This window comes from Lonchura striata, chromosome 27, assembly GCF_050655825.1.
Source record: "Lonchura striata isolate lonStrDom1 chromosome 27, ASM5065582v1, whole genome shotgun sequence".
Taxonomy (NCBI): Eukaryota; Metazoa; Chordata; class Aves; order Passeriformes; family Estrildidae; genus Lonchura; species Lonchura striata.
Window position 1 is genome coordinate 2,820,931 of NC_140729.1, and position 26,487 is coordinate 2,847,417.

The 26,487-nt window shown below is 45.9% G+C and overlaps 3 protein-coding genes across 3 annotated transcripts; all 3 read right to left on the bottom strand.

The window, feature by feature from the left end:
- Positions 1–4,891, bottom strand: LOC110471860 (keratin, type I cytoskeletal 19-like). Its single transcript, XM_021532902.4, has 8 exons — positions 4,264–4,891; positions 3,695–3,777; positions 2,741–2,897; positions 2,293–2,454; positions 2,029–2,154; positions 1,671–1,891; positions 816–841; positions 1–318 (listed from the first exon to the last, which is right to left on the bottom strand). Exons 1-8 carry the CDS (start codon positions 4,789–4,791, stop codon positions 239–241), a joined length of 1,383 nt encoding a protein of 460 aa, XP_021388577.1. The 5' UTR covers positions 4,792–4,891; the 3' UTR covers positions 1–238.
- A 4,083-nt stretch (positions 4,892–8,974) lies between these two features.
- Positions 8,975–13,887, bottom strand: LOC110471926 (keratin, type I cytoskeletal 19). The gene is made up of 8 exons (XM_021532984.4): positions 13,380–13,887; positions 11,937–12,019; positions 11,467–11,623; positions 11,064–11,225; positions 10,806–10,931; positions 10,468–10,688; positions 9,729–9,757; positions 8,975–9,239 (listed from the first exon to the last, which is right to left on the bottom strand). Exons 1-8 carry the CDS (start codon positions 13,818–13,820, stop codon positions 9,220–9,222), a joined length of 1,239 nt encoding a protein of 412 aa, XP_021388659.4. The 5' UTR covers positions 13,821–13,887; the 3' UTR covers positions 8,975–9,219.
- An 8,135-nt stretch (positions 13,888–22,022) lies between these two features.
- On the bottom strand, positions 22,023–26,067 carry LOC110471859 (keratin, type I cytoskeletal 19-like). Its single transcript, XM_077788423.2, has 8 exons — positions 25,466–26,067; positions 24,566–24,648; positions 24,256–24,412; positions 23,879–24,040; positions 23,590–23,715; positions 23,271–23,497; positions 22,636–22,721; positions 22,023–22,348 (listed from the first exon to the last, which is right to left on the bottom strand). Exons 1-8 carry the CDS (start codon positions 25,925–25,927, stop codon positions 22,329–22,331), a joined length of 1,323 nt encoding a protein of 440 aa, XP_077644549.2. The 5' UTR covers positions 25,928–26,067; the 3' UTR covers positions 22,023–22,328.
- Between the last annotated feature and the right edge of the window lie 420 nt (positions 26,068–26,487).

Consider the following 26,487-nt stretch of genomic DNA (forward strand, 5'->3'; position numbering starts at 1 on the left):
TTTATTTGCAGAAGCAGAACAGAAACTTTATTGTTAGGACACAATAGAGCATCAGCAGAAAACAGGCTTGGTATCTCTGACCCAGTGAGCCAGCGTTCATGTAGAAAGGCAGAGCAAATCTAAGGAAAGACATTCTTGGTTACATTCTTGTGATTTGGGAAAGTGAAAGGCTCTTTATCTCAGCATTAGCCAGTGTGGAGGCTGCACAGGGTCCACGTGGAGATTTGGTATTTCTTTCTTAGTGTCTCCTGTCACGGTTAGAACCAGATCTTGCATCATCTTCCGCGCCAGAGCGACCTCTTCCACTGCTCCCAAATGCTGTTGTAGGGGGAATAAAAAAATTAAATAGGCAACAAAAAAACACTAAGGCCCTGCCAAGACCCTGAGGAGCTGAACAATGAGGTAGTCTTTGTTTGTTCCCTCACAAGATCTTTTACATATCAAAGGCAGAACTGCCTTTACATCTTATCCACTTTCCCTCCTGGTCTTCATCCAGAAAACCTTAGGAGTGCACATCAGACATGGATTTGGAAGCATCCTGTATGTTATGTGAATCAGCAGAGGAATGACTCTTTGGGAGATCTGGGTATTTTAGAATCCCACAAGCAGTTCATGCAATAATTTTGAAAATCTACTCATTTTAGAAATGTATATAAAATAAAGTATTATATTTTTGTCTCAACATGATAGAGAACATGCTCATTGTGGGGATAATGGAACCTGTGGTAGTAAGAAGAAATCCAAAGCTGAAAGGTTTATTTAATCCTATTTTACCTGTTAATTTCAGCCCCTCATTAAATAAAAATATTCCTTACCATCCTTGGGGATCAGTCCTGACAACCTGTAGAAAAAAAAATATTTGATTAATGACCATTCCTGACCCTGTCCCCTGAAATTTTTGAACCATTTAGGAATTTATGTGGATAGTCAGGATTTCACATAGCTGCTCTCAATGGCTGGTTCTGAGGTGTGTTGTTACTAGAGGTGGTGCTAAGGTGCTTTCAGCTTTGAAATCCACCCCTATGTACTTGAAAGGGAATGGGAACAGTGGTCAGACCAGTTCCTTGTCCTGAGGTGTCTCCTTATATTGCTCCTTTCCTCAAAATGCCTCTTCTAGAAACTATATAAGGAGCTGATTCCTTCTCAGAAATCAAAAGTACTTCAATGTATAGATCAGATATGAGAAATGGGCATGAAAATGTAGATTTTACCGAAGTAAACTGAAGTCAGTTCCAGGCTCTTTTCTAGCTGGGGATACTGGTGTGTGAGGATGAATATTTTCACCTCTGTGCACAAATGGAGAAAACCGGGAGCTAAAGAAATACTGGGAGTAGGTAATTATAGGTTGTCTCAGGCTGAAGGCTCTAATTCCAGTGCAACCAGAGGATTAAGTGAGAGAGATATATTGTGCCTGATGCCTTTTGTAATTCATCATGGCCAAAATGGTGACATTTGTATTTTCAAATCCTCCAGAGCACCAATGTGCAGGTTTAGCTGGAGTTATGGCAGTGCCGGGGACTTTGCCGGGCATCTGCTTTGCCAGTGCTCCGAAGGCTGCGTGTGCAGGAGTGTGACCGAGCGCTCCGGAGTCAGCCTGGCAGCCTCAGCTCCCGCTGCTCACAGCGTGTCGTTACCCGTGTCTGCTCATCAGGGCTGGGACAGTGACATACTGTGAGTCCTGGCCCTCCAACAGCTGGCGGTACGTGGCGATCTCCTGCTCCAGGCGGCTCTTGATGTCCATGAGCATTTTGTACTCCTGGTTCTGGCGCTCCATGTCGCAGCGCAGCTCGCCCAGCTGCTCCTCCACGCTGGTGATGAGGACCTGGATCTGAGCCAGCTGTGCGCAGTATCGGCCTTCCGTGTCCCGCAGGTTGGCCTCCAGCCCGGCTTTCTGAAGTGCAGTAATGTCAGAACAGGTTAGAATGAAGTTTGTCCCACAGAAGGGGAGTTGAGGAGAGGTGAGACAGCGAGGGAGGAAGGGGACAGTGTGAGGCAGTGCCTCATGGCGTGCTCGGGGCAGCTCCGTACCATGCTGAGCTGTGACTGGAGCTCAATCTCCAGGCTCTGCAGGGTGCGGCGCAGTTCCGTGATCTCTGACTTGCCAGTCTGTATCTGCTGGGTGTGGGTGGCAACTTCACGGTTCAGCTCATCAGTCTGAAAGGAAAAACAACTGTAAAATCACATACAAATGTATTAAAAAAATCCATAATTTTGAGAAAGGGTGGTAGGGACCTGCCAAGGCAGTAATGCTGAGGCAGTGCATTGCTGTGCTGTTCATTGGTGTGACCATACCTGAGTGAAGAACCAGGCCTCAGCATCCTTACGATTCTTCTCAGCCAGAGCTTCATACTGTTCCCTCATCTCAGCAAGAACTTTGGTCAGGTCGATGCCAGGAGCCGCATCCATTTCCACATTGACTGTTCCACTCAGCTGCTTCGAGTACTCTTTCATTTCCTGCATGGGCAGCAGAGAGAGGACACAAAAAGATCAGGCTCTCTCCTCTCACACTGCTCCTGCCCGCAGCAATCCCTGCTGTGGTACACAGTACCTGTGCTATCAAGTATCACAGATGGAGCACACATAAAACACTTATCACATTTTCTCTCTCATTGCAACAGCTTCCCTATCTCTGTGTACTCATACAGGACACACGTATTTACATGTGACTTACATGTATGTTTCATTTGCAAGAGCTAAAATCCAAAGGGGAGTGATCTCCATGCACTGCCAGGACTCTCACCTCTTCGTGGTTCTTCTTCAGATAAGCCAGCTCCTCCTTCAGTGTCTCAATCTGCATCTCCAGGTCAGTTCTGGACAGGGTCAGCTCGTCCAGGACCCGGCGCAGGCCGTTGATGTCAGACTCCACGTTCTGGCGCAGGAACAGCTCATTCTCATACCTGCAGTTCAAAAAAGAAACAAGCACTGGAATGTTTCTGTGGTTGTATTCAACAGAGCTATAAAATGATCACATATGGGAGCAACAGTGGACTGTAGATGATACAGATTTAGAAGTGTAAAAGCAATAAAGCTGTTCCAATATCCAGATACAGCATAAAGGAAGCACAGACAAAGCCATATGATTTTGTTCTTGAGGGAGACATGACATTTCACCTTGCAGAACATAATACTGATTATCAGCATCCATAGAAACATTGTCACACAGGACAGGAGTTTTGCAGTGTCATCCCAGATTTGTGTAGGAAAGCACAGGTGGGGCAGGGCTGCTGGGGACACAGGAGGGAAAAGAGAAACCTGCAGGTGCATTCCTGCCGGGAAGGCAGCTGCACATGGACCTTTATCATCTGATGTGCTGCTGAGCCTGGGAGCTGCAAAAGCCCCACCTGACTCTAAATTTCAGACTCCAGCAGAGAAATGCTGAAGCCCCATAGCAACCTCTTCTTCCCACTCAGTTCCTTCTAAGTGAAAATCCCACCTATTCCTGCCTTCTTTCCCCTGTGATTCAGGCTAGTAAAAATATTTGAGTGTCACAAAAAAATGAAGACACAGGCTATAACTGATCCTGCAAACAGCTCAGTGATCTGAATGCTGTGTTCTGTCAGGTTTATACTCTGAATTGGTCCTTCATCAATGGATTCTGCTTGCCAGGATGTTTTGTATTGAAGTTACTAAAGAAAAAACTGTTTAGAGAGAGTGACAAGTAGAGTGAAGACAAATGAGCTTCAGGTGAACTTACTTCAGTCTAAAGTCATCAGCAGCCAGCCTGGCATTGTCAATCTCCAAAATGACCCGGGAATTGTCAATGGTAGCAGCAAGGATCTGGCAATTAGAAACAGGGAGAAAAATTCCTGTGAATAATGGTAAAATATCTGATCCACATTCCATGAGCAAACCAGAGAGCTGTGATACTCCATGCAAGACAAATTAGAACCACAGGGAAATGGGAAATGTGTTTGTATATACCTGATCTTATCTGTAGCCAGGTGAATTATTTTTCCAGCCTTTGAGGCCTACCTGTCACATTCTTTACTATTTGATTCCTGAATAAATATATTGATAATTCTAAACACATTTTGCTAACTTTTATTGCAATCATTTTAATTTCAACAAACATCACATTGTCAGGGTAAGATATTTGTGTTTAAATTGAGAAGAGGCTACTCCATTCTGCTAGAATGCTCTGGACCTCGATGTATTTGGGATGAGGAATTCACTACTTCTTTTGTAATTATTTTAAAGACATGGAACATGCAGTTCCAAAATTCTTTTGCCTTCTTAAAACTCCTCTACATATGAATGCCATACCTTGTCTCGGAGCTCTTCAATTATCTTGTAGTAATTGCTGTAGTCACGGGCGGGGCTGGTGGGAGCTTGTTTCTGGTACCAGTCTCGGATTTTCACTTCTAACTCTGAATTGGCCTCTTCCAGGGCTCGTACCTTGTTCAGGTACGAAGCCAGCCGGTCATTCAGGTTCTGCATGGTTATCTTCTCATTGCCAGAGAGGAGGCCATCGCCACCAACAAAGCCACCACTGAAGTCAAATCCTCCACCAAAGCCAGAGCCCCCTCCAAAGCCAGAGCCCCCTCCAAAGCCACAGACTGCTCCCCCTCCAAAGCCTCCTCCATAGCCCCCGCCAAAGCCGCAGCCTCCTCCTGAAGAGGAGACGTACCTGGCTGAGGAGATGGAGACACCCCGGCCGCCAGAGCCGCCGTGGATGCTCGGGGCCCGGCAGGTGCCTCCGACGCGCACCGAGGACAGGCGAGAGCTGCTGCCCCCGGCGCCCCCAAAGCCGCCCCCGTAGGTGGAGGAAGAGCTCATGAAGGAAGTGGCCATGGCTGAAGCAAGAGCAGGAGCAAGGGTCAGTTATGCAGCCCGGCAAGAGAAGACAGCCTGTGCCTTCACTGCCCTCGTGCCTCTTTTATATGCTCACGACCGGGCGTTGGGAGACAAACCCCACTGCAGCCCTCCCTCCAAAATTCCTCCTCCCTAGAGGTGAGGCCAGCTATGATGACATTCCTGACAAGCAGTGCTGGCAGCACATCGCAGGGGCTTGGGCTTGGGGTTTCTTTTTTTAATTAAACAAAAGGCATGAATCAGATGATGTTTTTTCTTCAGGCTATAGTTCTGAAACTTGGAGTTTACTTCTCTGACATTTAAGAATGGAAAAACAAAGTGAGTTCAGCCCCACCCACTTACCTATTTACAATGCTCACCATGGCTACCTTCAGAAAATCAACTTTTTCTAAAATTGAGGCTTAAATAAAATTCTCTTTTCATTGAAAAATGTACAATCATCTCTTCATCTCACCATTATTCCTTTTCTATCTGTATTTTTTTCCTTTAAAATTTTGGAATTGAATTAGAAATGTTCTTATTGATTTTTTTCTTGGAACTAATATTTAGATTTTTGGAGTCTGAATTTTTATTACAAAAAGCATCTATTCATGGCACTATGTGAGGAACAATCAGCATCCATCAGTGTGCAAGGGAGAGTGGAAACAGTAAATTTATTAATCATTATGAAATAGTTCAGAAAGGTATCACAGCTTGAAACAACTCAGTTAAAAGAGTAAATGTGGGAGGACTAAGATCCTGTATATATAAATATAAAGAGAATGGGTTTAAGATAATGCTGTTCTTATAGCAATACATGTGTTTAATGCCAATGTGTTCAAGGAAATGGAGTAGTATTTGAAAATAAGTCTTGAGAAACACTCAAAGAGGCACCTTAATCCTTCATTTAAAGCAGGAGTCTAAACAGAAATACATAATTGAGCTGATAAATTGCCAGTGAAATTCAGGAATTCATTCATTCAGCCCTGCTCACCCTGCAGGGAAGGCAGATTTGGGCAGCGTGTGAGGAAGCAAGAGCTACCCGTGTGCCCTGCTGGGCATGGGGTTTGAAGAGTGTGGGGTTTGCAGAGCACCCCATTGTCTGCACAACACAGGACCTCAAGTAAAGCTCAAAGAAGAAAACTGATACGTTTTGCTAAAAACATCCTAAGAAGAGCATTGTTTTTAGCACAGTCTTTGGCAGTACAGAAGCTGAGTTTAGAACTCAGGATTGGGATTTCGGATTAGCCAAGGCTCACAGTGTAATGGGAGTTGTTGGAATAAACCGGGGGGGTTTCTGATATTTCCAGCTGAGATGTTAATGCAGGCACAAGGAATGCACAGCATTTTCACTTGGAGATGTGCACTTGGGAGGGAAGAAATGGCAGAGTCCAGCTGTGATGTGACCTTGCAGGCTGGCTCTGGGCATGGCCACTCACTGCAGGCTGAGCAGAGCACATGGGTGGGTGTTCACTGCTCTGGAAACATGTTTCAAACTGAACCTGGCCCTTTGCCACAGCCCTTCAGTTTTGCTGCTGGGCAGATTAATGGTCTGTGTACCTTGCCAGATCCCACTGTCTCCCAGGGTTGGTGGCTCACAAAACAAGTTCAGACAAGCCCTCCTGAAGATAAAAAATTGTCTTAAAGACCCCTGTAATCAGTGCCCCGAATTGTGTGCACTGCCAGGGGCTGTTCAATGGAGACAGCTCACAATAAGCAAATCATATTCCATTAAAAAAACCAAGCAACAAAACACCACAAAATTTAGTAGGAAACTTTGGGGAGTTTTCATTGAGTCTTCTTTCACTCAGGTGTGATAAGTCCTTTGGAAGGTCAATGGTGAAACACACTTTGCTGCTTTCTAACATGCCCCAGGCGTCATGCTGGATCAGTATCAGATGAACGCTTACAAAAACCAGGCAGCAGATAAAAGCTGTTTCTTTCTGTTGGATATTTATCATTGGGAAACAAAATAAATCAAGCAGCCAATACAGATCATGCCCCATAACATAATTTAGACAACGATTTCTACAGCATTTTCTCCTTACAGGCTGTACAGGGAAACAGAAGCAAATCACTTGCTGAAGTAAAAAAAAAAAAAAAAAAAAAAGCTCTTTCAAGCTTATGCCTTTATTCTGGTCTCACTACCTTTGCTCAGAGGTTCCTTCCTTATCCAATGACACATGGACTCATCCTTTGCACGATCTCAGAATTGTATCTGTGGTACCTGAACTTCTTGGTTTGTCATCTTCCACGGTGCTTTCCTGGAAGACATTTCCTGACATGTCTGAGCTGCATAAACTCTTTCTCTTTTGTTACCTCTGCTGTGGGATTAACGGAGTTGACACACTCCAGCCCCTCCTCTCAGGACAGCAAGTTCCAGTCAAGCAGCAGCTTGTTTGTCATCTCAGTGATCACTCTATGAGTGATAAAACCATCACTCAGAGGAGACATGACATGCCTTTAGAAAACACATTTTTTCTTGAACCAGATGCTAAAATTATAGTATCTGAGTGATTTATATAAAACATTTTACCAGAAATCCTCTATTGCCTTACAGATACAGGAAAAAATTAGTAAAATTATAAAACAAAATTATAAAATAAAATTATGAAATAAAATTAGAACTAAGCTATAAAAACAAGAATTCAGGATTTTTATAGCTTGCATTCTTGGAGCATGAGAATTTCTTGTCAGACGTGCACATTTGCAGCTGGACAATACCAGAAATCTGCAACACTGAGCTCCCACCCTGACTGTTTTTGTCACAAGAAACTGCTCTCAGGGAATGGGATTTGTTAAGATTACAAAACAGAGCTGGAGCTGTTTGTTCTTTCATGTAGGGAGGTTTCCAGGTCTCGGTGTTGTACAGAGTAAGTTTGGTACAAAGCATGTGTTAATGTGCCTGCACTCAGCAACTGCCTGTACTGAATGCACAAAATCTTCTTCTCCTGGCTCTTCCAGAAGTGAACCCTACAGAAATGGGTGAGCTCTGAAGGATCCCCTGCTCCCCATGTGCCTCTTGGGCCACTGTTCCCTTTGATTCTGCCCATCTTTCTCCCTGTTCCCCCCATCTTGTCTCTTTGTGTCTTTTTGACTAGTCTTCTCTCCTGTCACGGTTTTCCCCTGTCAAAGTGAAGCCACTGCTTAATGCCACCATACTTCATTCCAGAGGCTGAGCTGGGATTGTCAGTGGCAGTAGTGACAGCTGATGTTGACAGATCATCTGAGTCACTGCAGAACCAAACCCAAGCACCAGCACCCTTGGATTGAAGAGGATTGCCCCACCTTGAGAGAGGAGGTCCAGAGCTTGGGGTGCTCCATGCCATGCGAACACTCCATTGATCTGTTGTGAACATCTAGTTGTGAACAAGAGATCATGGACATTCCCCAGGGCCAAGGAGAGAAGAGCTGAAGGATTTTATTTTGTCTTCATGAAACACAGACTGCAAACTGATCTATTCTGGGGGAGATCAGTGTTGGGATACTTTCAGTCTGGGCATATCCCTGTTTTCATTCTCCCCCATCTGTGGAGCAAAATGTGCCTCTGGTAATAGCAGGAACTGGGAAGGTGCTGGTTGGGCTGGAACCATGGTTTGTTTTTAGCACAATCCCTGAATTTTTTGTGGCTGTCAGTTTAGTAGCAAATAAAACCAGTGATTTCTGGGTGTTGGAACTAAAAATTATTCCACTTGGAATTTCAGTTAGGATAATATCCTTGCAATGGCATAGGAGGTAAGTGGGCTGGAATTGGTGCTAAAGGTTTGTAAGGTCTGTGTGGATGGGGAAAGGAAGTGAAGAATTCTCCCAGCTGTGGCTCACCCCTATGTGCTCCTGCAGGAATTATCTACGAGCCAGTATTTTACTTTGGATTTTACCCTATGAAACATCTCCCAGCTCCTGCTGCTCTCCAGAGCCCCTTCCCATCCCATTGCCCCTGCTCTGCAGAGTGCACAGCATCATACTGAGAAACCCAGGTCACTCCTGTGTCCCCCTCCAAGGGGCTGGGGATGCCACTGCCTCTGTATTCCAAGCTCCTGCCAGCAAGAGGAGCCAGCAAGAATCAGGATGGAGCCCAAACTCCCCAAACTGTGAGCAGTCTCAAGGAGGCTGGCTGGCTAATTCCTGCCTGAGTAAAGCCAAACTTCAGTGAATTATCACAGTACCTCCAAAGAAGCAAAGATTGCAAGAATATAATATTTATTTGAGTAGATGCAGAAATTCAGTACATGCAAAACCTATAACTAGTTGCAAAGCTGACCCAATTCACATCTTAATCATCACTAAGTGAATTAATCTGCCTAAACTTTGTGTGGCCAAGAACTTTCTGTGCTCCAACAGTCATTTCTAGCAGTTCAGAGTGATTTCTCCATCTCAATCCACATGTGTTTGCTTTTTCTCAGTTGGCAGATGACCTTTGAAGGACCTTCAGTGCTTGTCTCTTTTGTCTGCAGTAACATGGAGAGAAAAAACAGCAATTATTTAAGCCCAGCTCACACAGACCACTCTGTGATGGGCACTGGGCTTGGCTGGGGCCTCATCTCTCATTCCCTTCCTTCAGAACTTTTCCTCTCCGTTGCCTGCATTTGACTCATCCCTTTTATGACACTGCTGACCTCTAACAGCTCAAGGCAGGTTTTACTGGCATGTTCCTGCAATTCCCCCGAGCTGGCCAAGCTTCAATTCCTGTGTCCTTTCATCTGGGGAAATGATTTAGTGTTTTGTGCTTTACTTAGCCTTTACTGTAGCAGAGTCTGAGATGTTTTTCTGATATCTGACATATTTTAATTGCTGAAATTTGTTCCATTCTAACTGGAGACATCATTTGTTACTGTTTTTTTGTGACAAATTATGCTGACCCTAGTCTCTAAAATAGACTCAACTACCAGTTATGTGGTTTTAGAAAATAAAACTTCTGAAAGAGAAAGAATTCTTACCGGCAGTTCCTGAAAGGGAGCCAAACATCCTGTGGAACAAACATAACAAGTGAAAGAAGAGTTAATACATCAAATGCTGCATGAGATGAGGATGGATGAAAGCAAATTGTCTATCAATCAGGTACACTGTGTGCAGAGCTGTCTCCCCGCCCTCCTTCTCAGCAAGGACAGGGAGTTGTGATAGGAAATATATTTTTAAACTGCATTGGAAAAAGACATTATGGAAAAGAAGTAACAGAGGAAACCAAAGCCATTCAACCCCTGCCTCATTTTTTGTCTCCATGAGGCTGTGTGAGATGAGATTGAGCTGCGCTCCCATGTGGGAGTCACTCAGTGACTGCCTTCACTTCTCTTCCCAGTATTTCCTCCCACTGATTCCTGTTGGGTAAGAGTTCTCCACCTGGTAACAGGGAGATTATGGGAATTTGGTATTAATTTTTATATTTTGTAAAACATTATTAACTACACTTTTCCTGACTGTGATGCAGCTGATCACTTCAACTGTTAGTAGCAATTAATCTACTGTGCTGAATGTCAGTTCCCCTTCCTGTTTAGAAACTCTTCAAGGTCTCACTTCATGTAAATGGTAACTGTAACATTTCTAGCTCCACCATAGTCCAGAAAAATTTGTTTAAAATGATAGAACTCCAGGAGCATTTAATTGTGTTTACCAAGGTGCTGTGGCAAATGAGCATCATGACATGGTCAGACGTTATGAGGCTGAGCAAAAGGTTCTTACTGGGACTCCTGGCCTTCCAGGAGCTGTCGGTACGTAGCGATCTCTTGCTCCAGCCGAGTCTTGATATCCATGAGGATCTTGTACTCGGTGTTCTGGCGCTCCATGTCAGCTCGGAGCTCGGCCAGCTGTGCCTCGATGCTGCCAACCAGCCCCTGGATCTGTGCCAGCTGTGCCCCGTATCGCGCTTCTGTGTCGGCCAAGGTGCCTTCCAGCGCCGCTTTCTGTCAGGGCAAACCACAGACAGCAAAGGTTTGCTGCCAGTGCAGGACTCCGTGTAGGGAAGGAAATATGGGCCCTTTTCAGAGAGGGGTTGTCAGGCAGTGCAAATTCTGACCTACCATGCTGAGCTGGGACTGCAGCTCGATCTCCAGCCCTTGCAGGGTGCGTCTCAGGTCGGTGACCTCGGACTTGCTGCTCTGCAGTTGTTCGGTGTTAACAGCGACCTCACGGTTCAGCTCTTCAGTCTGAGACAGGGAAAACAGTACATGAGAAATGTGGGGGCATAAGGGCTGTCACAGCATTTTTCTGTGTGTTTTAAGAGTTGTTTCTTTCATGGATTTTTTTAGTTAGTGTTTGTACAATATGGAGGGTTTTACCTTGCTGTGGAACCAGGCCTCAGCATCCTTCCTGTTCTTCTCAGCCATGTGTTCATACTGGTCCCTCATGTCTGCCAGGATCTTGGACAGGTCAATGCCCGGAGCAGAGTCCAGTTCAACGCTGACTTGACCGGCTACTTGCCCTCTCAGGGTACTCAGCTCCTGTGGGAAAAGGCAGAGGAGACAAAAGAGGGTACAATTGTAAACTGAAAATATTATGAACCCTCTGTCCTTTCTTCAAGGGCTAAGGCTGACTGACTCCCTGAGATACCGGCAGGAGGGATCCAGTCTACACAGGAATCTTTTCCTCACTGTTGAAGAGCCCAGGGCAATCCTGAGGGACTCCACACCTTCACAGGCTGTTTTTCTAGTGCCACTTTTAAACGTATTTCTTGGAGCTTACCTCCTCATGGTTTTTATTTAGGTAGGCCAATTCCTCCTTTAATCCTTCAATCTGCATCTCCAGGTCGGCTCTGGACAGGGTCAAGTCATCCAGGACACGGCGCAGGCCGTTGATGTCGGCCTCAACGCCCAAGCGCAGATTTTGCTCACTCTCAAACCTTAAAAAAGCAGAACAAACCCATTCAGGTTCACTGATTACCCAGCCCACAAGAAACACAGTATGAATGTATCTGGGTTTGTAGGATTTATGGTGTAGCAAATGTCATCAAGCATTAAACCCTTCTCCCCACATTGCACATTATGCAAAATTTTCAGTGGTGCTCTTAGGAAGGATATGAAGGGTTGAACTGCAAGCACAGGATCAAACCAATATTCATACAGGGGTTTTAGGGGCATTCCATTCCTGTTTCACTGCCCTTTGGCTCAACAAGGATTTTTGCCTGCTCATGAGATCTCCTTCTCGGAAATTACTTGGTTTTGAAGTCATCAGCAGCCAGCCTGGCATTGTCAATCTGCAGCACGATCCTGGCGTTATCAATGGTGGCATCAAGGATCTGCAAACAATGAGAGCTCATTACTAAGGCTGAAACAACTGTTATCAGCTTCCCTGCTGTGCAGATAAGAGTGAAGAGTCTATTTAATCTGTAGCTGCAGAAAATAGAGATGTAGGGAAGGATCAATGATCTGCAGCAAACATCACACATTTATCACATACTTCTGCCAGGATTCTCTTTTGGACACATCTTTGTGTCTGGTGTATGAAGTGGCTTTATGTAGAAGTTCCACAGTAAGACAAAACTACATGCTGGCTGAGAGGGAGAAGACTTTGAGAGACCATCTTTGATCACATTTCTATTTCCTAGAAACCCAGGATAGTGTTTATTGATTATTTTAATGCATGATGAGAGGCTCTGAAGGAAATTTTATTTAGAAGGAATCTCTGTTCAGTTTTACCTGGAAAGTACGTCTTCTATGCCTGCCACTTCTAAAACTCAAAAGGTCATCCACAAACCAGCTGTATGGTTTCCCACTCCTAACTAAGGGGAATAAAAGAAAGGAAGAAAATACTAACAGGATGAAATCCCATTGCCAGTTCTGCCATCAGCGGAGCTTGGATTTTAAATCAGGAGAGAATGTGGGTAGGTTGTAGCAAGGAGAAGCAACCTGCGTGGGAGCGGTCATGAACTCCAGACTGAACTCAGAAAACTAAACCTCAAGTTTTCTTTCTTTTATTTACATAGTTAGTCAGCTACTCCCTGTGTTGTGCAGGGTGTGTATCAGCTCAGCAATCTGTTATCAGGTACCCATGGGCTTTTGGGGCAAATCCTGCATTAATGTATAGGATTGATTACTTCATATCTGTTGTTTCCTTTTTTCCTACGCCAAATGTTTCAGTTCACTTAATTCCAAGGTTAAGTATGGTAAATATGAAAAAGAAATTACTCTAAACCTGTTTTTATTTTCATTGTTAAAGCAGTGTGTCTGGGCCTCTGAGGGTTTTCAAGCTCTGTGGCAGGTGAGAGGTTGCAGAGACCGGCAGGTTGCTGTCACTGCTTGGCTCTCATTACATATCAGTTTATATATGGTCATACATACATTAATTGGTCATATGTGTGTGCATGACCAGCATGTGTATAAACATGCTTTGTTAAAAGCAAACATTATCAGACGTCAGTACTTGGGCATCCCCCACTGACTGGTTTTTACCTCCCCTTGGCTAGCATTTAAAAAAGTAGATAATTCCATATTGACATTGACTTTATCCCCCCACCCATTCCTTGCATTTACATCTCATGTCTCCCTTTCCCATGACCTGAAATGCTTTGTGGGGTTTCCCTAAGGAACTTTTTGGGTTTTCGTGCTTCCTTTGTAAGTGGAAATCTAAGATGACTTTAGATAAATATTAACACCTACCTTGTCTCGAAGGTCCTCAATAGTCTTGAAATAAGGACTGTAGTCCCGAGCTGGGCTTGGTCCTTGTTTTTGGTACCAGTTTCGGATTTTGGTTTCAAGGTCAGAGTTTGCCTCTTCGAGCGCACGCACTTTCTCCAGGTAGGAGGCCAGGCGATCGTTCAGGCTTTGCATGGTTGCCTTTTCATTTCCCGAGAGGAGGCCATCGCCGCCCAGGCCACCCCCGTAGCTAAAGCTGCTGCTGAAGCTGCCTCCACCATAGCCACCTCCCAGGCCGCTTCCCAGGCCAGAGGAGACGAACCTGGCAGAGGACACGGACACACCTCGGCCACCAGATCCCCCGTGGATGCTGGGGGCCCTGAAGCTGCCACCGAAGCGGAGGGAGGAGGCGCCGGGCCCCCCCGCCATGGAGGAGCTGGTTTGCCTGAAGCTGTAACTGGCCATGGAGAGGAAGAACAAGGACCCAACCTAAGCTGCACCTCAGCTATTCGTGATCCCGAGGCAGGAGAGTGCCCTGCTCCCCCACCGCACCGCTTTTATGCAGGTGACAATGGGAGTTGTCTCCAGAATGTGTTATCTGAGACCCATGGAATTTATCAGCCCTAAGCCTTCTGCCAACACGGCGGTTCCCCTTATTGGTCAGTGGCTGTGGAGTGGGCTGTTTCCTTCCCCAGTACCTCCACACGCGGGACGCGATCCCCTCCCCCGGACCGGGGCCGCTGGAAGCAAAAGGTGGGATTTGGAGGAGGCGGCTCCCTACCGAGGGAAGCGTTCCTAAGCCTGGTTAGATTTACCTACGTGGAAACAAAGGGGTTAGGAGCGCACCCACTGCGGCCAACGCCGCGGTCAGAGCGGAGTCACACAAAGCTTTGTTTTAACAGGGTGATTCAGCCTGATAGCAGAGCTTGTAAGGAGTCCAAATGGTGAACAATGTGTGTGGACCTTCACGTTCCCGCCCCTCTGTTTCCCTCATTCCCCTTGAGAAAATGTCTTCTTTCAGAAAGGAAGTTTTCACTCTTTCTGTCTTTACTCTTGGTTCCGTTTGGCCTAACAGAGAACGTGCTGTGTCTGAGAGTCTGGTTTTCTATGGACACAAGAATCCTCCTGAAGCAGCCATGGCTGTACCTGTAGCAGAGAAAAGCAGTGACATCCCTGAGTACCTGGGGAGTGAGCAGAAACAAGTGTCTGATTACACACTGAGTCCTTTGATTGCTACTGAAAGAGAGAAGCAAAGAGAAGAAACAGAATCACTTCATCTTCTGGTCTTTGAAAGTCATGAAAATGTTATTTCTAAAATTTTCAGGTCCTCTATTATCCAAGATGGATTTTCAAAAGCTTTCATTACTGTGAGCTCTTCCCTGAGCATCCCTAACACACATGGGGATACTCAGAGCTTTCCTTCCCTTCTCTTTCTCATTTCCTCCAAATTCTGTGGAACTCCTCAGAAGTGTTTTGGAGGAAGGAAGTTCTGGCCTGGCAGCATTTGCATCTCCTGTGAGCAGCCAGGCCTTTCTATACCCATGAAAAATGCTCCAGGTGTTTCAGGCTACACAATGAGCTTCACTCCCTGTGTACAGAGGCGTCAAACTGCGGGGCAAATTCAGGGAGGGAAAGAGCAAACAGCAAATGGGAGGCCAGCCAAGGCACCTGTTATCACCAGGTAATGAGGAGGCTGTATCAGGAGGAATTCTGCAGTGACTCAGGTGTGGGATAGATACTGGATACGCACAGGATATGTACCACGCTTCAGCCCCAGGACACCAGAGCAGAGCTCTTCCCTCTCTGCACAGACTTTGCCCTTCACAGATCTCCATCCTGCACTGCAGCACTGTGCAGCCTGCAACCCTCACAGGCCCAGGGATGCTCCTGCTGCCAGAGACACACCAGTTCCTCCTGGAGACCTGAATGTCCTGTTCAGCCCTGGGTGGGACAAACCTGCCCAGCCAGTAACTGCTCCCAGGGCTGTGAACAGATGAAATAGTGGTGTCAGGAGGTGATGAGAGAAAGCAACTGGAGAACAGTTATTTTTTTGCTAAACATTATGTCCATAGTTAGAGCGTAAAAAGCACCAGTGCGTGTGCTTTTCTCCACTGAACAGAAAAGCAAGAAGCTGAGAGGAGAATAAATACCAGCATGTTCTTTTTGAGATATATCTCCTGATGCAAGGAGTGATGAACATCTGTCCCTCCAGGTACTCTTTCAGCGTTCCCTGGACTCCCATATCAAGACCTCAATGCAGTGCATTTTTGGGTTTTGCAAAATAAAAAGTTCATCTGTGATGCTGCATAATATTTTTATGATCCAGCTCATGAAAACTAGGATCTGGAAGGCTTCTGGATGGCCTCTGCAATATCTTGAGTAAAAGCATCAATCACCATATATTACACTGTCAGAATGTTGATCTGGCACTGCAGGCAGGTTTGGGTTTGCATGAGCTTACAGGGAAGAATCCCCCAAAGAACAAACTGCAATTCTTAGTGGCAATTTGGAAGTACAGCTGAAGTGTCAGGAAGAAGAAAGGATTGGGGCACACTGTCAAATGAATTAATCTGATATATAACACCAAATACAGCATAAGCCTCTAATACCAAATCAATCCCTCCCTTTCAGCATTTTTACTAAAACATAATTCTAAATATTTTAACTTTCCATTTCTGTTTACCTTAATGGTTGCATGTGTTTGTTTTGGTAGGGACTCCTTAAAGCAAGAATCTGTATTTAAATGCTTGCAAAAGCCTTCAGTATGGCAAGCTGAAGAAGGTGCTGCTAGCATTCAGTGCAGGTCTCTTTTTCTCCCAGTACTATAAACCCAATTTATGGTAGGGTCAGCTTTTTCCCAATAAGGAATGGTCAGCACAGGGAATTTCCCTTATCTGCACCTTATCAGAAGGGAAGGGAGACACATTTTTTCAAGCAGAGTCATCCAGACACACCCAAGCTCCTGGCTAAGACCTGGTTCTGCTTTACTTTTATCTTCTCTGCCTTGCCAGTCACCACTGCTTTATAAAACCATTCATATGTTTCAGAGTAGCTTTATTAGTTGTCCTGTAAACCCTTTTTTTCTTGCCCTTGAGGACATTGGTATATCCTCCTCTCTTTCCACATCCTGCTGAATTTGCTTCCAGGGATAGCTAATGCAGTTACACTTTAATGAACTTACTGAGCATTTTAACCAACTTTGTTGGTGCCTGCAGTTCCATGGATGCATCTGTGGATGAATGAGCAAAACCAATTTATTATTCTAGATTCACCTTTTCAATTTTAACTGTTTGTCCCTTCTGGTAATTCTTCCTTTCTGCCTTTGCTTTCATGTGTTACTTTTTCATGTGCACATTTTGAGTCTCCATCTCTTCTTTTGCCCATATGAACTTTTTCCACCCTCCCCACAGATCATGTCATGGGCCCTCTTAAGAACACAACTTGGGATGTTTTTCTCCCATTTTGAAGATCAGAGGCATGAAGTATTTGCAGCTTATTAATTCAAGCACAACATTTTCTATTTTTTCTTTTAAACTTCCTTGTGGGAAGAACTAGTGACAACAAAACAAGCTCTGATCTGCAGCTGGTAGCAAGGTAACTGCAGTTATGGTTTGCCCAAGATACAATTCTCAGCTGTCCTGGCATTGCCATATATTCCCTGAATGTGCCAATAGATTGTGAGACAAGAATGCTGCTGTGCTGAAGAGGCAGGTCCCAGCACATGCACACACAGCTGTGTGTGGCTGGAGAAGAGGGTTGGGAAGAGCAGAGCAACACTGGGCATTTGCTCAAAATGACTATTTTTGCAAGGTAGAGGGATTGGTGAAGAAAAGGCAGAGTTTCTGCACTGAAAGAGGTGAGAAATAAGGTTGTGCAAGGGTTCTGTGTTAACAGAAATTGTGAGAGTGAGACACAGGACAAGACATTTCTGTCTAGGGCTCTGGTTTGCTCCTGGCAGGACAGAAATGACAGATCAATGATTTGAGCAGAACTGGAACAATTCCTGCCCAAGCTGCTGCAGTGCTATTGGAGCACAGAATTTAATTTCTCAATGATTGTCATTTATAGAACATTTAAAAAGATTGGTATGAGGAAAGTAAATAAAAGATTCTCCTGAAGAGCTCAAGCACTTTAACTGAGAGCAGTGTAAATACTTGGCAAATTCTTGAAACTGGCTGTGGTGTGGAATTGCTTCATTATTGTCCCTGTTTCCCTAGAAACATAACTAGCTTTAAACTCCTGACTCCTCCATCATTCCAGAACTCTAATGATAAAGCAAATCAGGGAGTAAAGTACCTGAGACAGGAAAATAAACCAAATTTTCTTATCGTGTGATTAAAGATAGTGTGGGAAGAAAGGCTCAGCTGGGGCACCAAGCCCTAGGGAGTGCAAGCAAACTCACTGGATGTGCTTTCACACTTCCTTTAACCTGTTATCTGGCTGGTAAATCTCAGCAAGGTATGATTGGGCTGGAAACTATTATTTGAGAGTCAAACATCCAACTGACAGGAGGATGTGTTCCAAAAGTCAGGTTTCTGCAGGCAGCAGCAGAGGCAGTGCAGGGGCCTCTGCCAAAGCCCAAGGGACTGAGCCTGTCCCAGGCTGGGGAGCGGTGGCTCTTGGACACCTGCCATGGCCTCTGCACGCTGCACTGAGGGAGCAGCCTGGGGCTATCCACAGGGATCTTCCCATACACCCCATGGAAAATTCCTGCTCAAAAAAAAATCCTAGACTTGGGAGGGACACAGGGTAGATAGGGCTCACAGCCCACAGCTGAGCTGTTTTGTTCTGTTCCCATCAGTAAAGCATTTGTATGTCTATTATTTATATCTATGTGCTCATATATATTCATGCGTATACTTGTATTTATAGACTTATATATTATTATTTCTCTTGTTAATTTTGTATGAATATATTCTGATCATAGGGGTAAGCCACAGCTTCCAGAAAGGGCAGAGATTTGACTGTGCAAGATTTAAACATTAGTTTAAACATTATTTCTGGATCTAATTAGAAAACAAGGAGCTCTCTTAGTACCTTCCTGGTGGATCCTTGTATTTGGGCTTTCCTGATCCTACTGGTGCTTTCATACTCAGTTTTTTTTCTTGACAGGAATTCTCAGAGCGTGAAGATCTCTGGCTGGGCTCAGTGAGAAAATCTGTGAGGGCAAGCCCTGCAGCCTCTGGTTTCTGGAGCTGCTGCCAGGGAGGTGTTTTTAACACTTTTAACACCTCATGGCAACTCTCAGCCCATGGAAACCCCTTTGGAGCCCTGCTTCTGCCTGCCCTGCTGGTCACACAACTTTAAGGGAGCAAAAAGGGATTTCTCACTACTTTTGACATTTTGTGCCACTTTCATAAAGGACTGTGTTACCCATGTTTGTGTGTACCAGGAAAGTCCCTTCCTGAGCAGTCCTGGCTGATACATTAACTAAGAGCTGTGGCTTTCCACCAGACTCTGACACCCATATTCAGCTTTATATCTTCCTTTTATTAGAAACTGAGGTTTGTGCCAACTGTCTGTATTTTGGGCAGCCCACAGCCAGTAAAAAGAGTGACTAAAGTGCTCTTGAGTGCCTTTTCATGCTTTCCTAATGGATTCAGCTTTAATAACTGATAAAAATCTGGTGACATGTTTTCTAACAGCATTTTTGACAGGAAGGAGTTGTTGGAATTTATTTCAAATCTTTGCATTTGTGTGAGCGCTGTGAACTTTTGGATCCGGCTGTGATTTTTGATAGTCTGACATCAGATTGTGGGAAAGAACTGAAGTGGATTGGGAACGTTGTCAGAAAATGTTGCTCGCTGAGGCTGTGGTAGCTTTGATCCCAGCCCTGCGCGGGCTGGGAGCGCAGGTGTGTGCAGGGAAAGGTGTTCCCTGGAGCCAGGCTTGGCGGAGCCGCGGGAGCGTGGGCTCCCAAAGCGCGTTATTAGGAGTAATTGCAGCGTGCAGAAACCTCTCTCTAGGCAGTGCTAAAACAGCTCGCAGAGTCAGCTCCAGTGTGCCTGAGTCTACGTGTTCACTGTCACTTGTCCTTTATCATGGAATCATGGAATGCTTTGGGTGGGAAGGGGCCTCAGAGCTCATCCAGTCCCACCCTCTGCCATAGGCAGGGACACCTTCCACTAGAACAGGTTGATCCAGGTCAACACTTCCAAGGCAGCCACAATGTGGAAACATTTAGAGAAATACCGAGATTTGTTGGGATTAGCACTCTAAAGTGTTATATATGATGTGAAACCTAACAGAAACTGTTACAGAGAAAAAGAATTTTCCTGCATGAATTCTCATACTTACTTAACTTGGCTGCTGCTATTTTTCTTGGTTATGGTGGGCTGGTAAATGTCAGAAATATCACAGGAGCAGCTTCCTTTCCTCTTGCTTTTTTGTTACAAGTACAGTGAGTCAGAGTTTCTTTTCTCATTCCTTGAGTTGGTGGCGGGCCGAGAAGGAAATCTGCCTTGTCACCTCTGTGGTTCCATTGCCTGGTAGCCAGAGCCTGGCAGGACCGTGCACAAAAGCACCAGGAGTAGCAGTGGCTGCTGTACCTGTCCGTACCTGAGAGCTGCCCTTGCAAATGGAGGCGTTGCTGCGGGTCTAAATCCTGCAGGAGAGTCAGAATCCTGATCCATTATCAAGCCCCTCGGAGAACCACTCAATTCTGGTTCTTGTCTTGAATTTCTGTCCATACAGCCATTACACCTTCTTATCTTCATCAAAGCTCCTGACCATGTTGGATGGTCCATCTGGAGATGATTAATTTCCAGAATTGAGCCACCAACCGCGGGATTTGGGGCCTTGGGAAGCGGGAGCAGCACAGAGCGCCCCCTGCAGGCCCTGCTGTTAAGCACAGCCATCGAATCCAAGGCACGAAATAGAAAGAAAAACGTGCTGATTTTCGTATTAACTAATCTGTTCTTTCCTTGTACGACCCGTGTCCCAGGCCCGAGGCTTTAGTTTAATTTTGAGAGTGTTTTGAGCAGTTTGTATCACAAATCCTATTTGTTATTTCCTTAATTGCCATCAGAGGATGCCAGGGAGCCGACCCGAATGGACGGACACGCTGTCTGTCACCCACAGATAAATCCTGTCCCTGGTACGGAGCTGTGGAACACACCATTGGAGCAGGATAAGGATCAACTACAGCATTCCTGCATGCTGGCACTGCAAACATGTCCCACCTAAAAGAGAGCAGCAGGGAAGCAGGAGACTCGAATGTTCCCACCAGGCAGCCTAGAGCACAAATGGCTCCTTTCGGGGATTACAGACATTCTTCCTAGTTAAACAGTGCCTAAAGAAGGTATTTGATCCCAAAGTCCATTATAGCTGGCTAGTGCTGGGGGGTTTGGTGTAGTCAACATTGGTTGATAAGAGAGAGGAGTAAAAGGGATCATAAGGCAGAAGAATCTCTGTTACTTCCACAGAGCCAAAGAGTCCTGGTGTAACTCCAAGGAGAGGCAAATCTGCTTTGACTTTACAAACCTTTGTTTTCCATGGAAATAGTTTCTCTGACTCGTCCCTTTCCTGCTGTGCTGAGAATTCAGCCTGGATTGTAACATGGAACAATTTGATGTATTATTTTAAATTAACACTTTGTTATCCAAAATGATGTTTTACCTGTCCTGACTCTCTGCAAACCAAAGTGTAAGTGTAAAGCTGCGTGACGGATAAGAAATGTCGGTGATTTAGGAGGTGTTCAGGGAACAATGAAGCCTCTGAGACCCACCCAGGGTCTGGGCAGGGCGGCAGTGGAGTCACTCCCCTGCTATGTGGCCGACCCTGTTCAGCAGCTTCCTTTGCTCTGCAAACGAAACACTGAAATGCAGATTTCTCCGTTTGAAATTGAGATATTTCACCCCTTTTCTTCCTCTGTTGAGCCCAAATAAGCTGAGTGTGGTACACAAGTGGGGCAGGTTTAGTAACAAAGCTTGAACCTTGCCTGCACCGTGCTATTCTCCACACAGAGTTCCACACAGCATGGATCTGGGAATGACCCTATGGAATATGGGAGCACACTCCTCCTTGTGGAACCCAGATAAAAGACCTGAACTCAGATTTTCCAACACATCAGGAGGAATAATTCCAACAACTGAATGTTGGGTTAGTAGCACTTTGATAGTCCTCACTCATTTCCTGATCTAACCCTTTGCTTTAATTGAACAAGATTAGACTGAGCTCTTACCCAGAAGCTGGGAAAGGGCTGCCTGAATAGGACTGATTTCTTGTTCAGGGACTAGGGAAAAGTGGTTTTGATTTGACAAAATTTTTATGAAATGTTGGGGTTAATTAATCCTAATTTTTCACTTCAGCTGCTGAATAGACAAATCAACTACTTGCACACCACTTGCACCATAATCTATGAAAAAGGGGTTCCCCCACCCCTTTCTGTTCCCCATAGGTGTCACCCTTGAGTTTAACGTGGATGTGTTGATTCATCTTCAGGATTTTATCCAGTCATCATATGATTTAGAATTCATGTATTTCTTTGGAGCTGTATTATATAATTCACATAACTTTAATTTCTTTATGTACCTGACTTGTTACACCTAAATGTAAATAGAATGTTAATATACCAAATAGACTTCTGGACACAGAGTTTTCTTTGCATTGCAGAAAGATAAAGCTTTATAGAATGTTAATATACCAAATAGACTTCTGGACACAGAGTTTTCTTTGCATTGCAGAAAGATAAAGCTTTATTCAAGGGATTATTGTTCAGCAGAGAACCAAGTGCACTGCAGAGTCCTGTGTGTGAGCACAGTGATCACAGTGATGGACAGCATGAAAAGGGAGAAGTAGATAATTTTAGGAAAAGCCTACTAGTTACTAATTTGGATTTCATGAATAGCATTTGGAGGTCAGTCTGTGCACGGGGTAGGTCACAGCGCGTGTGGGCTCTGCGGTAGCGCGCTGTGGGCCGGGTGCTCCCACGGCACTGACAGGACCAGGGCAGCCCAACACGTCGGTGGTATCTTAACACACTCTTGACTGCCCTGTGGAAAGAAAGAACAAACCAAGAGTCTCTTTGCAGCACTGACATTTCAGACTCATCCACTATTTAAATATCCATTTGTTAGCAAAAGCATGGGAAGGAATTTAGCCTGTCTCTGGAATTGGAGCCAAACCACTTTGAAATTAAGAGCTTTGACTTTAAATAGTTTAATCCTTGCTGCAATTGCAGATGTGGAAGCCATAGCACAAGCTTGGTATTAACAGGAAAAGGGATCAAACACAAAATACGAAAGCCATAAGTTTGGATGCTCTTTGAAAGATTTCTTACCTGCCTTCTCACTAGATTGACCGTGACAGTAAGAACTAGAAGAGTGGGAGGTCATACCTCCTCCTTGGAGACCTCCTTGACAGGACCTGTAAAAGGAAAGGTGATTTAATGAAGGGAGCAATAAATACATACTGACATCATGTGCAGTGCATGTAACAGCTCAGCTTTTCCTGGATCTTGCAAATATATTTTTATATAATTTTTTTCATTTCATTCTGTTCAGCTGTATTTTCCTAGAAAATTGTAAAAGCAGAGACATCAAGAGACTGTTGCAGTATAATTCTTGTACTCTCACAATCCAGCTGTACTTGTTTGTCTGCTGACAGAAGGAGCTTCATTACAATTTAGTTTGGCACGGTGATTCCTCTCATGGAATTCACTCCGTGCAAACAGGTCAAGAGGAACTGATTAACTCAAAACCTGGCAGTAACAATCTGCTCTGTGTTTCCCTTGATGTTTGATCTGCTTATGAGGTTTTTGATAAAGCCATTTCAATGCAGATGCTGTGAAAAAAAGGTGCTGAACTTAGATTTCAGCTACAGAGAAGTAAAATATTCCGCCCTGTCTTCCATGAGTGCCAAGAGAGAAAAGCTTGTGATAAAATTTGGGCCCTTATTTGCAAATAGAGAACATACCCAAGGTCCTGCTGCCCCTCCTGCAGCAGCGCCCGGTACTGCTGGATCTCCTGCTCCAGGCGCATCTTGATGCCCAGCAGCATCTTGTACTCCTGGCTCTGACTCTCTATCTCACAGCGGATGCTGGCCAGCTCCTCCTCGATGCAGTTAATTTGCGCCTGGATTTGTTGCAGCATGCGGCCATAGCGAGACTCGGTTTCTGCCAGGGAGTTTTCCAGAGAGCTTTTCTGGAAAGACAAATTCAGGAGTTGAGGAGCAGAGTTCTACGGCTCCCTGCCCGTGCCAAGGAGGGAAGGGCCCGCAGATCCTGCCCACGTACCGTGCTGAGCTGTGCCTGCAGTTCGATCTCCAGGTTCTGCATCTCGCGCCTCAGCTCGGTGAGCTGGTGGCTGCTTGTCTGGATGTCCTGGCTGCTGGAAGTGACCTGCTGGTTGACTTCTTGGATCTGCAGAGTCAAACCCCAGAGACACTTTCTGAGCCCCAAGAGAGCAGATTTGCTGAATGGGAGCTCACATCTCCAGGGAGCCTCTCCCTTTCAGCCAGTCCCGGTACCAGGGTGTCTGGGCTGTGCCACCAAAGGAGACTCCAGTCTGGGCATTGCTACATACCTTGACCTCATACCACTGCTCTACCTCCCTGCGGTTCTTCTCAATGATCTGCTCATATTCATCTCTCAGGTCATTCAGGACCTTTGTCAAGTCTTGTCCAGGAGCAGCATTGACCTCCACGCTCACATCGCCACCAGTCTGGGACTGGAGCTGCCTCATTTCCTGCAGGGAGTCCAGAGAGGGATACAAGAGCACACACAGGTCATTTGTTGTGCTGGGGACTGTGGGCAAAGCTCTACCAAGGAACAGAGGAATGACAATCCATGGCATAATGAGAAATCCACTTGATGTGTGATGGTGGGAGCCATGAATAATCAACGGATTGTGTATTTGGCTGTGCATTAGATTGTATATCATTGGATATAATTGGATCGTACCTCTTCATGGTTTCTCTTGAGAGCAATCAGCTCATCCCTCAAGGACTCCAGCTCGGATTCCAGGGCAGACCGAGTGGTAGTGAGGCCATCCAGGATGTTCCTCAGGCCATTGATGTCACTCTCCACAGTCTGACGGATGCACAGCTCGTTCTCATACCTGTACCAAAGAAAAGCAAAGCATTACACGCTCATTTCATTACGATGTGTAGGCTTGATCATACCACTTTAGACAGGACCTCATCCATCTGCATTCATGAGTCTTATAAAATTTCTCAACCAAAATAGACAAGGTTCACAGGGAGCTACTCACTTCATTCTGAAGTCATCGGCAGTCATCTTGCTGTTATCGATGTCCAGAATCATCCTGTTGTTGTCCACAGTGGCAGAAATAATCTGCAAAAGGGGAAGGTGGAGAGGAGTCTTGATGTGTTCTAGATTTCCAGGACAAGCAGAAAGAAGACGCAGAACTTTGGTAGAGTGTTAATGCTAGTCTTGAAATTATTTTATAGAATAGTGCAAGGGCCACAGAAAGCTCCTGAATTGTCATAGCACAGGGACTGGTGTGTGCAAGGTTTTGCTTTTCCAAAGATTTTGATGAAAGAGTGTATTGATGTGGGAAAGAAGAGAAGAACATTTATTTTGGGAAATGGCCAAGCCCCATGGGGCTCTGCACTCGTAGTGTAGGAGGCAGTGTGGGCTTTGCCCTGATGCTGTAAATCATCTCATTACCAAAAAGGTTGATTGTAATGGAAGACCTCAGTCCTTCCACCTGGTGTCTGTAGGAGTGCAAAGGGACAGAGGGAGCTCAGATCTGCCATCCAGGTGCTTTGGCTTTGCACTCCATCCAGCTGATGTGGCTGGGAGCAGAGGGAAGCACTGCAAACCTCACACGTCTGGTTTGGAGCCACCCGCACAAGGTGGGATGAACATTGCGTGAGCCAGCGTGTCTGTGGCTGGTGGAGCTCCTGGTGCCTCGGGCTGTGCCCTGGTGCCTGTGGGCTGCTGTGAGGGTTTGCTCAGCCCGGGGACGGGAGGTGCAGCTCAGCAGGTTTGTGCCTGCGGTACCAGCAGCAGCACGGCCGTCCCGCGGGTGGTAGAGCCCAGTGCTGGGGACAGAGGGAGGAGGAAGAAGCCAAGAGGAAAGAAGAAGAAGCAAAGAGGAGAGAGGAGCATGTGGGAGACGGAGCCCCGTGTGCCGGGATGATCCTACCTGATTTTGGAGTTGTTCGATGGTCTGGTAGTAGGAGCTGTAGTCCTTGGAAACGCTGGGAGCTTGTTTCCTGTACCACTCGCGGATGTGGTGCTCAAGCTGAGCGTTCTCTTCCTCCAGCCTTCGCACCTTGTCCAGGTAAGAGGCCAGGCGGTCGTTGAGGTTCTGCATGGTGACCTTCTCGTTGCCGCTGAGCAGCAGGTCCCCGCCAGGGCCGCAGATCCCCGCGAAGCCCCCGCCGAAGCCGCCGGCAAGGCTGCCCATGCTCAGGCCGCCCATGCTCAGGCCTCCCCCGTAGCCCCCGCAGGCTGCCCCGCCGTAGCTGCCGCCGCCGATGACGGAGGAGGCGTAGCGCCGGCAGGACACGGAGGAGCTGTGGCCGCTGCCGCCGCCGCAGGCGCCTCCACCTCCTCCTCCGCTCCTGTACGAGGTGCTGGATGTTCTCTTGATGCTGCAGCTCATGGTGAAGGGATCAGATCTTCAGCCCCAGATGCAAAGCTCTGCGCAGCGAGGTGCAGGAAATCAAAGTGCAGCAGGCCGTCCTTGCTGGTGGCTATTTATACCTGCCCAGGTGGGTGTCACCTGCCAGGCAGTCCAGCTTCCCATGGGGTTTGCCAGCCATAGTGCTCATGCTGAAAGTGATGTGCTAAGGGGAATTTCTTCTGGGGCCTGGGACAGCCCTCCCCCCAGGTACTGGGTTTGCATGCTGATTCACACCAAGCCTGAACTGCAATTTCGGGTGGGTGGCTGTGAGTTAGATTTTGCTGGAGATAGTTTGTTGCTGGCTACTTAGTGAGTGAGACTCATTTTAATAGCTGTTCTTTGTTCTTTGGAGTAATTTTCTTTTGTCCTGAAAACAGGTGTTGAAAGCACCACCTAATCACTCTGCTTTAACCTCAGATTTTGAGAAGTGTGAACTCAAGCACCCTTTGCCTCAGAACTGCCACTTCTGAAAACAGGATATCTTAAGAATTTTGGCGAGAATCTAGAATTTAGGTTTAGAATTTCTTTTCCCTAGAAAA

Coding starts and splice junctions, on each gene's coding strand:
- LOC110471860 (XM_021532902.4), bottom strand. CDS start 4,791: ATGGCCACTTCCTTCATGAGCTCTTCCTCCACCTACGGGGGCGGCTTT. Junction 2,455..2,740: donor TGAAGAAGAACCACGAAGAG/GTGAGAGTCCTG, acceptor CTGCCCATGCAG/GAAATGAAAGAGTACTCGAA. Junction 842..1,670: donor TTGGAGGGCCAGGACTCACA/GTATGTCACTGT, acceptor TTTTTTCTACAG/GTTGTCAGGACTGATCCCCA.
- LOC110471926 (XM_021532984.4), bottom strand. CDS start 13,820: ATGGCCAGTTACAGCTTCAGGCAAACCAGCTCCTCCATGGCGGGGGGG. Junction 10,689..10,805: donor TGCAGTCCCAGCTCAGCATG/GTAGGTCAGAAT, acceptor TTGCCCTGACAG/AAAGCGGCGCTGGAAGGCAC. Junction 9,240..9,728: donor CTCCCTTTCAGGAACTGCCG/GTAAGAATTCTT, acceptor ATGTTACTGCAG/ACAAAAGAGACAAGCACTGA.
- LOC110471859 (XM_077788423.2), bottom strand. CDS start 25,927: ATGAGCTGCAGCATCAAGAGAACATCCAGCACCTCGTACAGGAGCGGA. Junction 24,413..24,565: donor GCCGATGACTTCAGAATGAA/GTGAGTAGCTCC, acceptor TCTTTGGTACAG/GTATGAGAACGAGCTGTGCA. Junction 22,349..22,635: donor TCAATCTAGTGAGAAGGCAG/GTAAGAAATCTT, acceptor TTCTTTCCACAG/GGCAGTCAAGAGTGTGTTAA.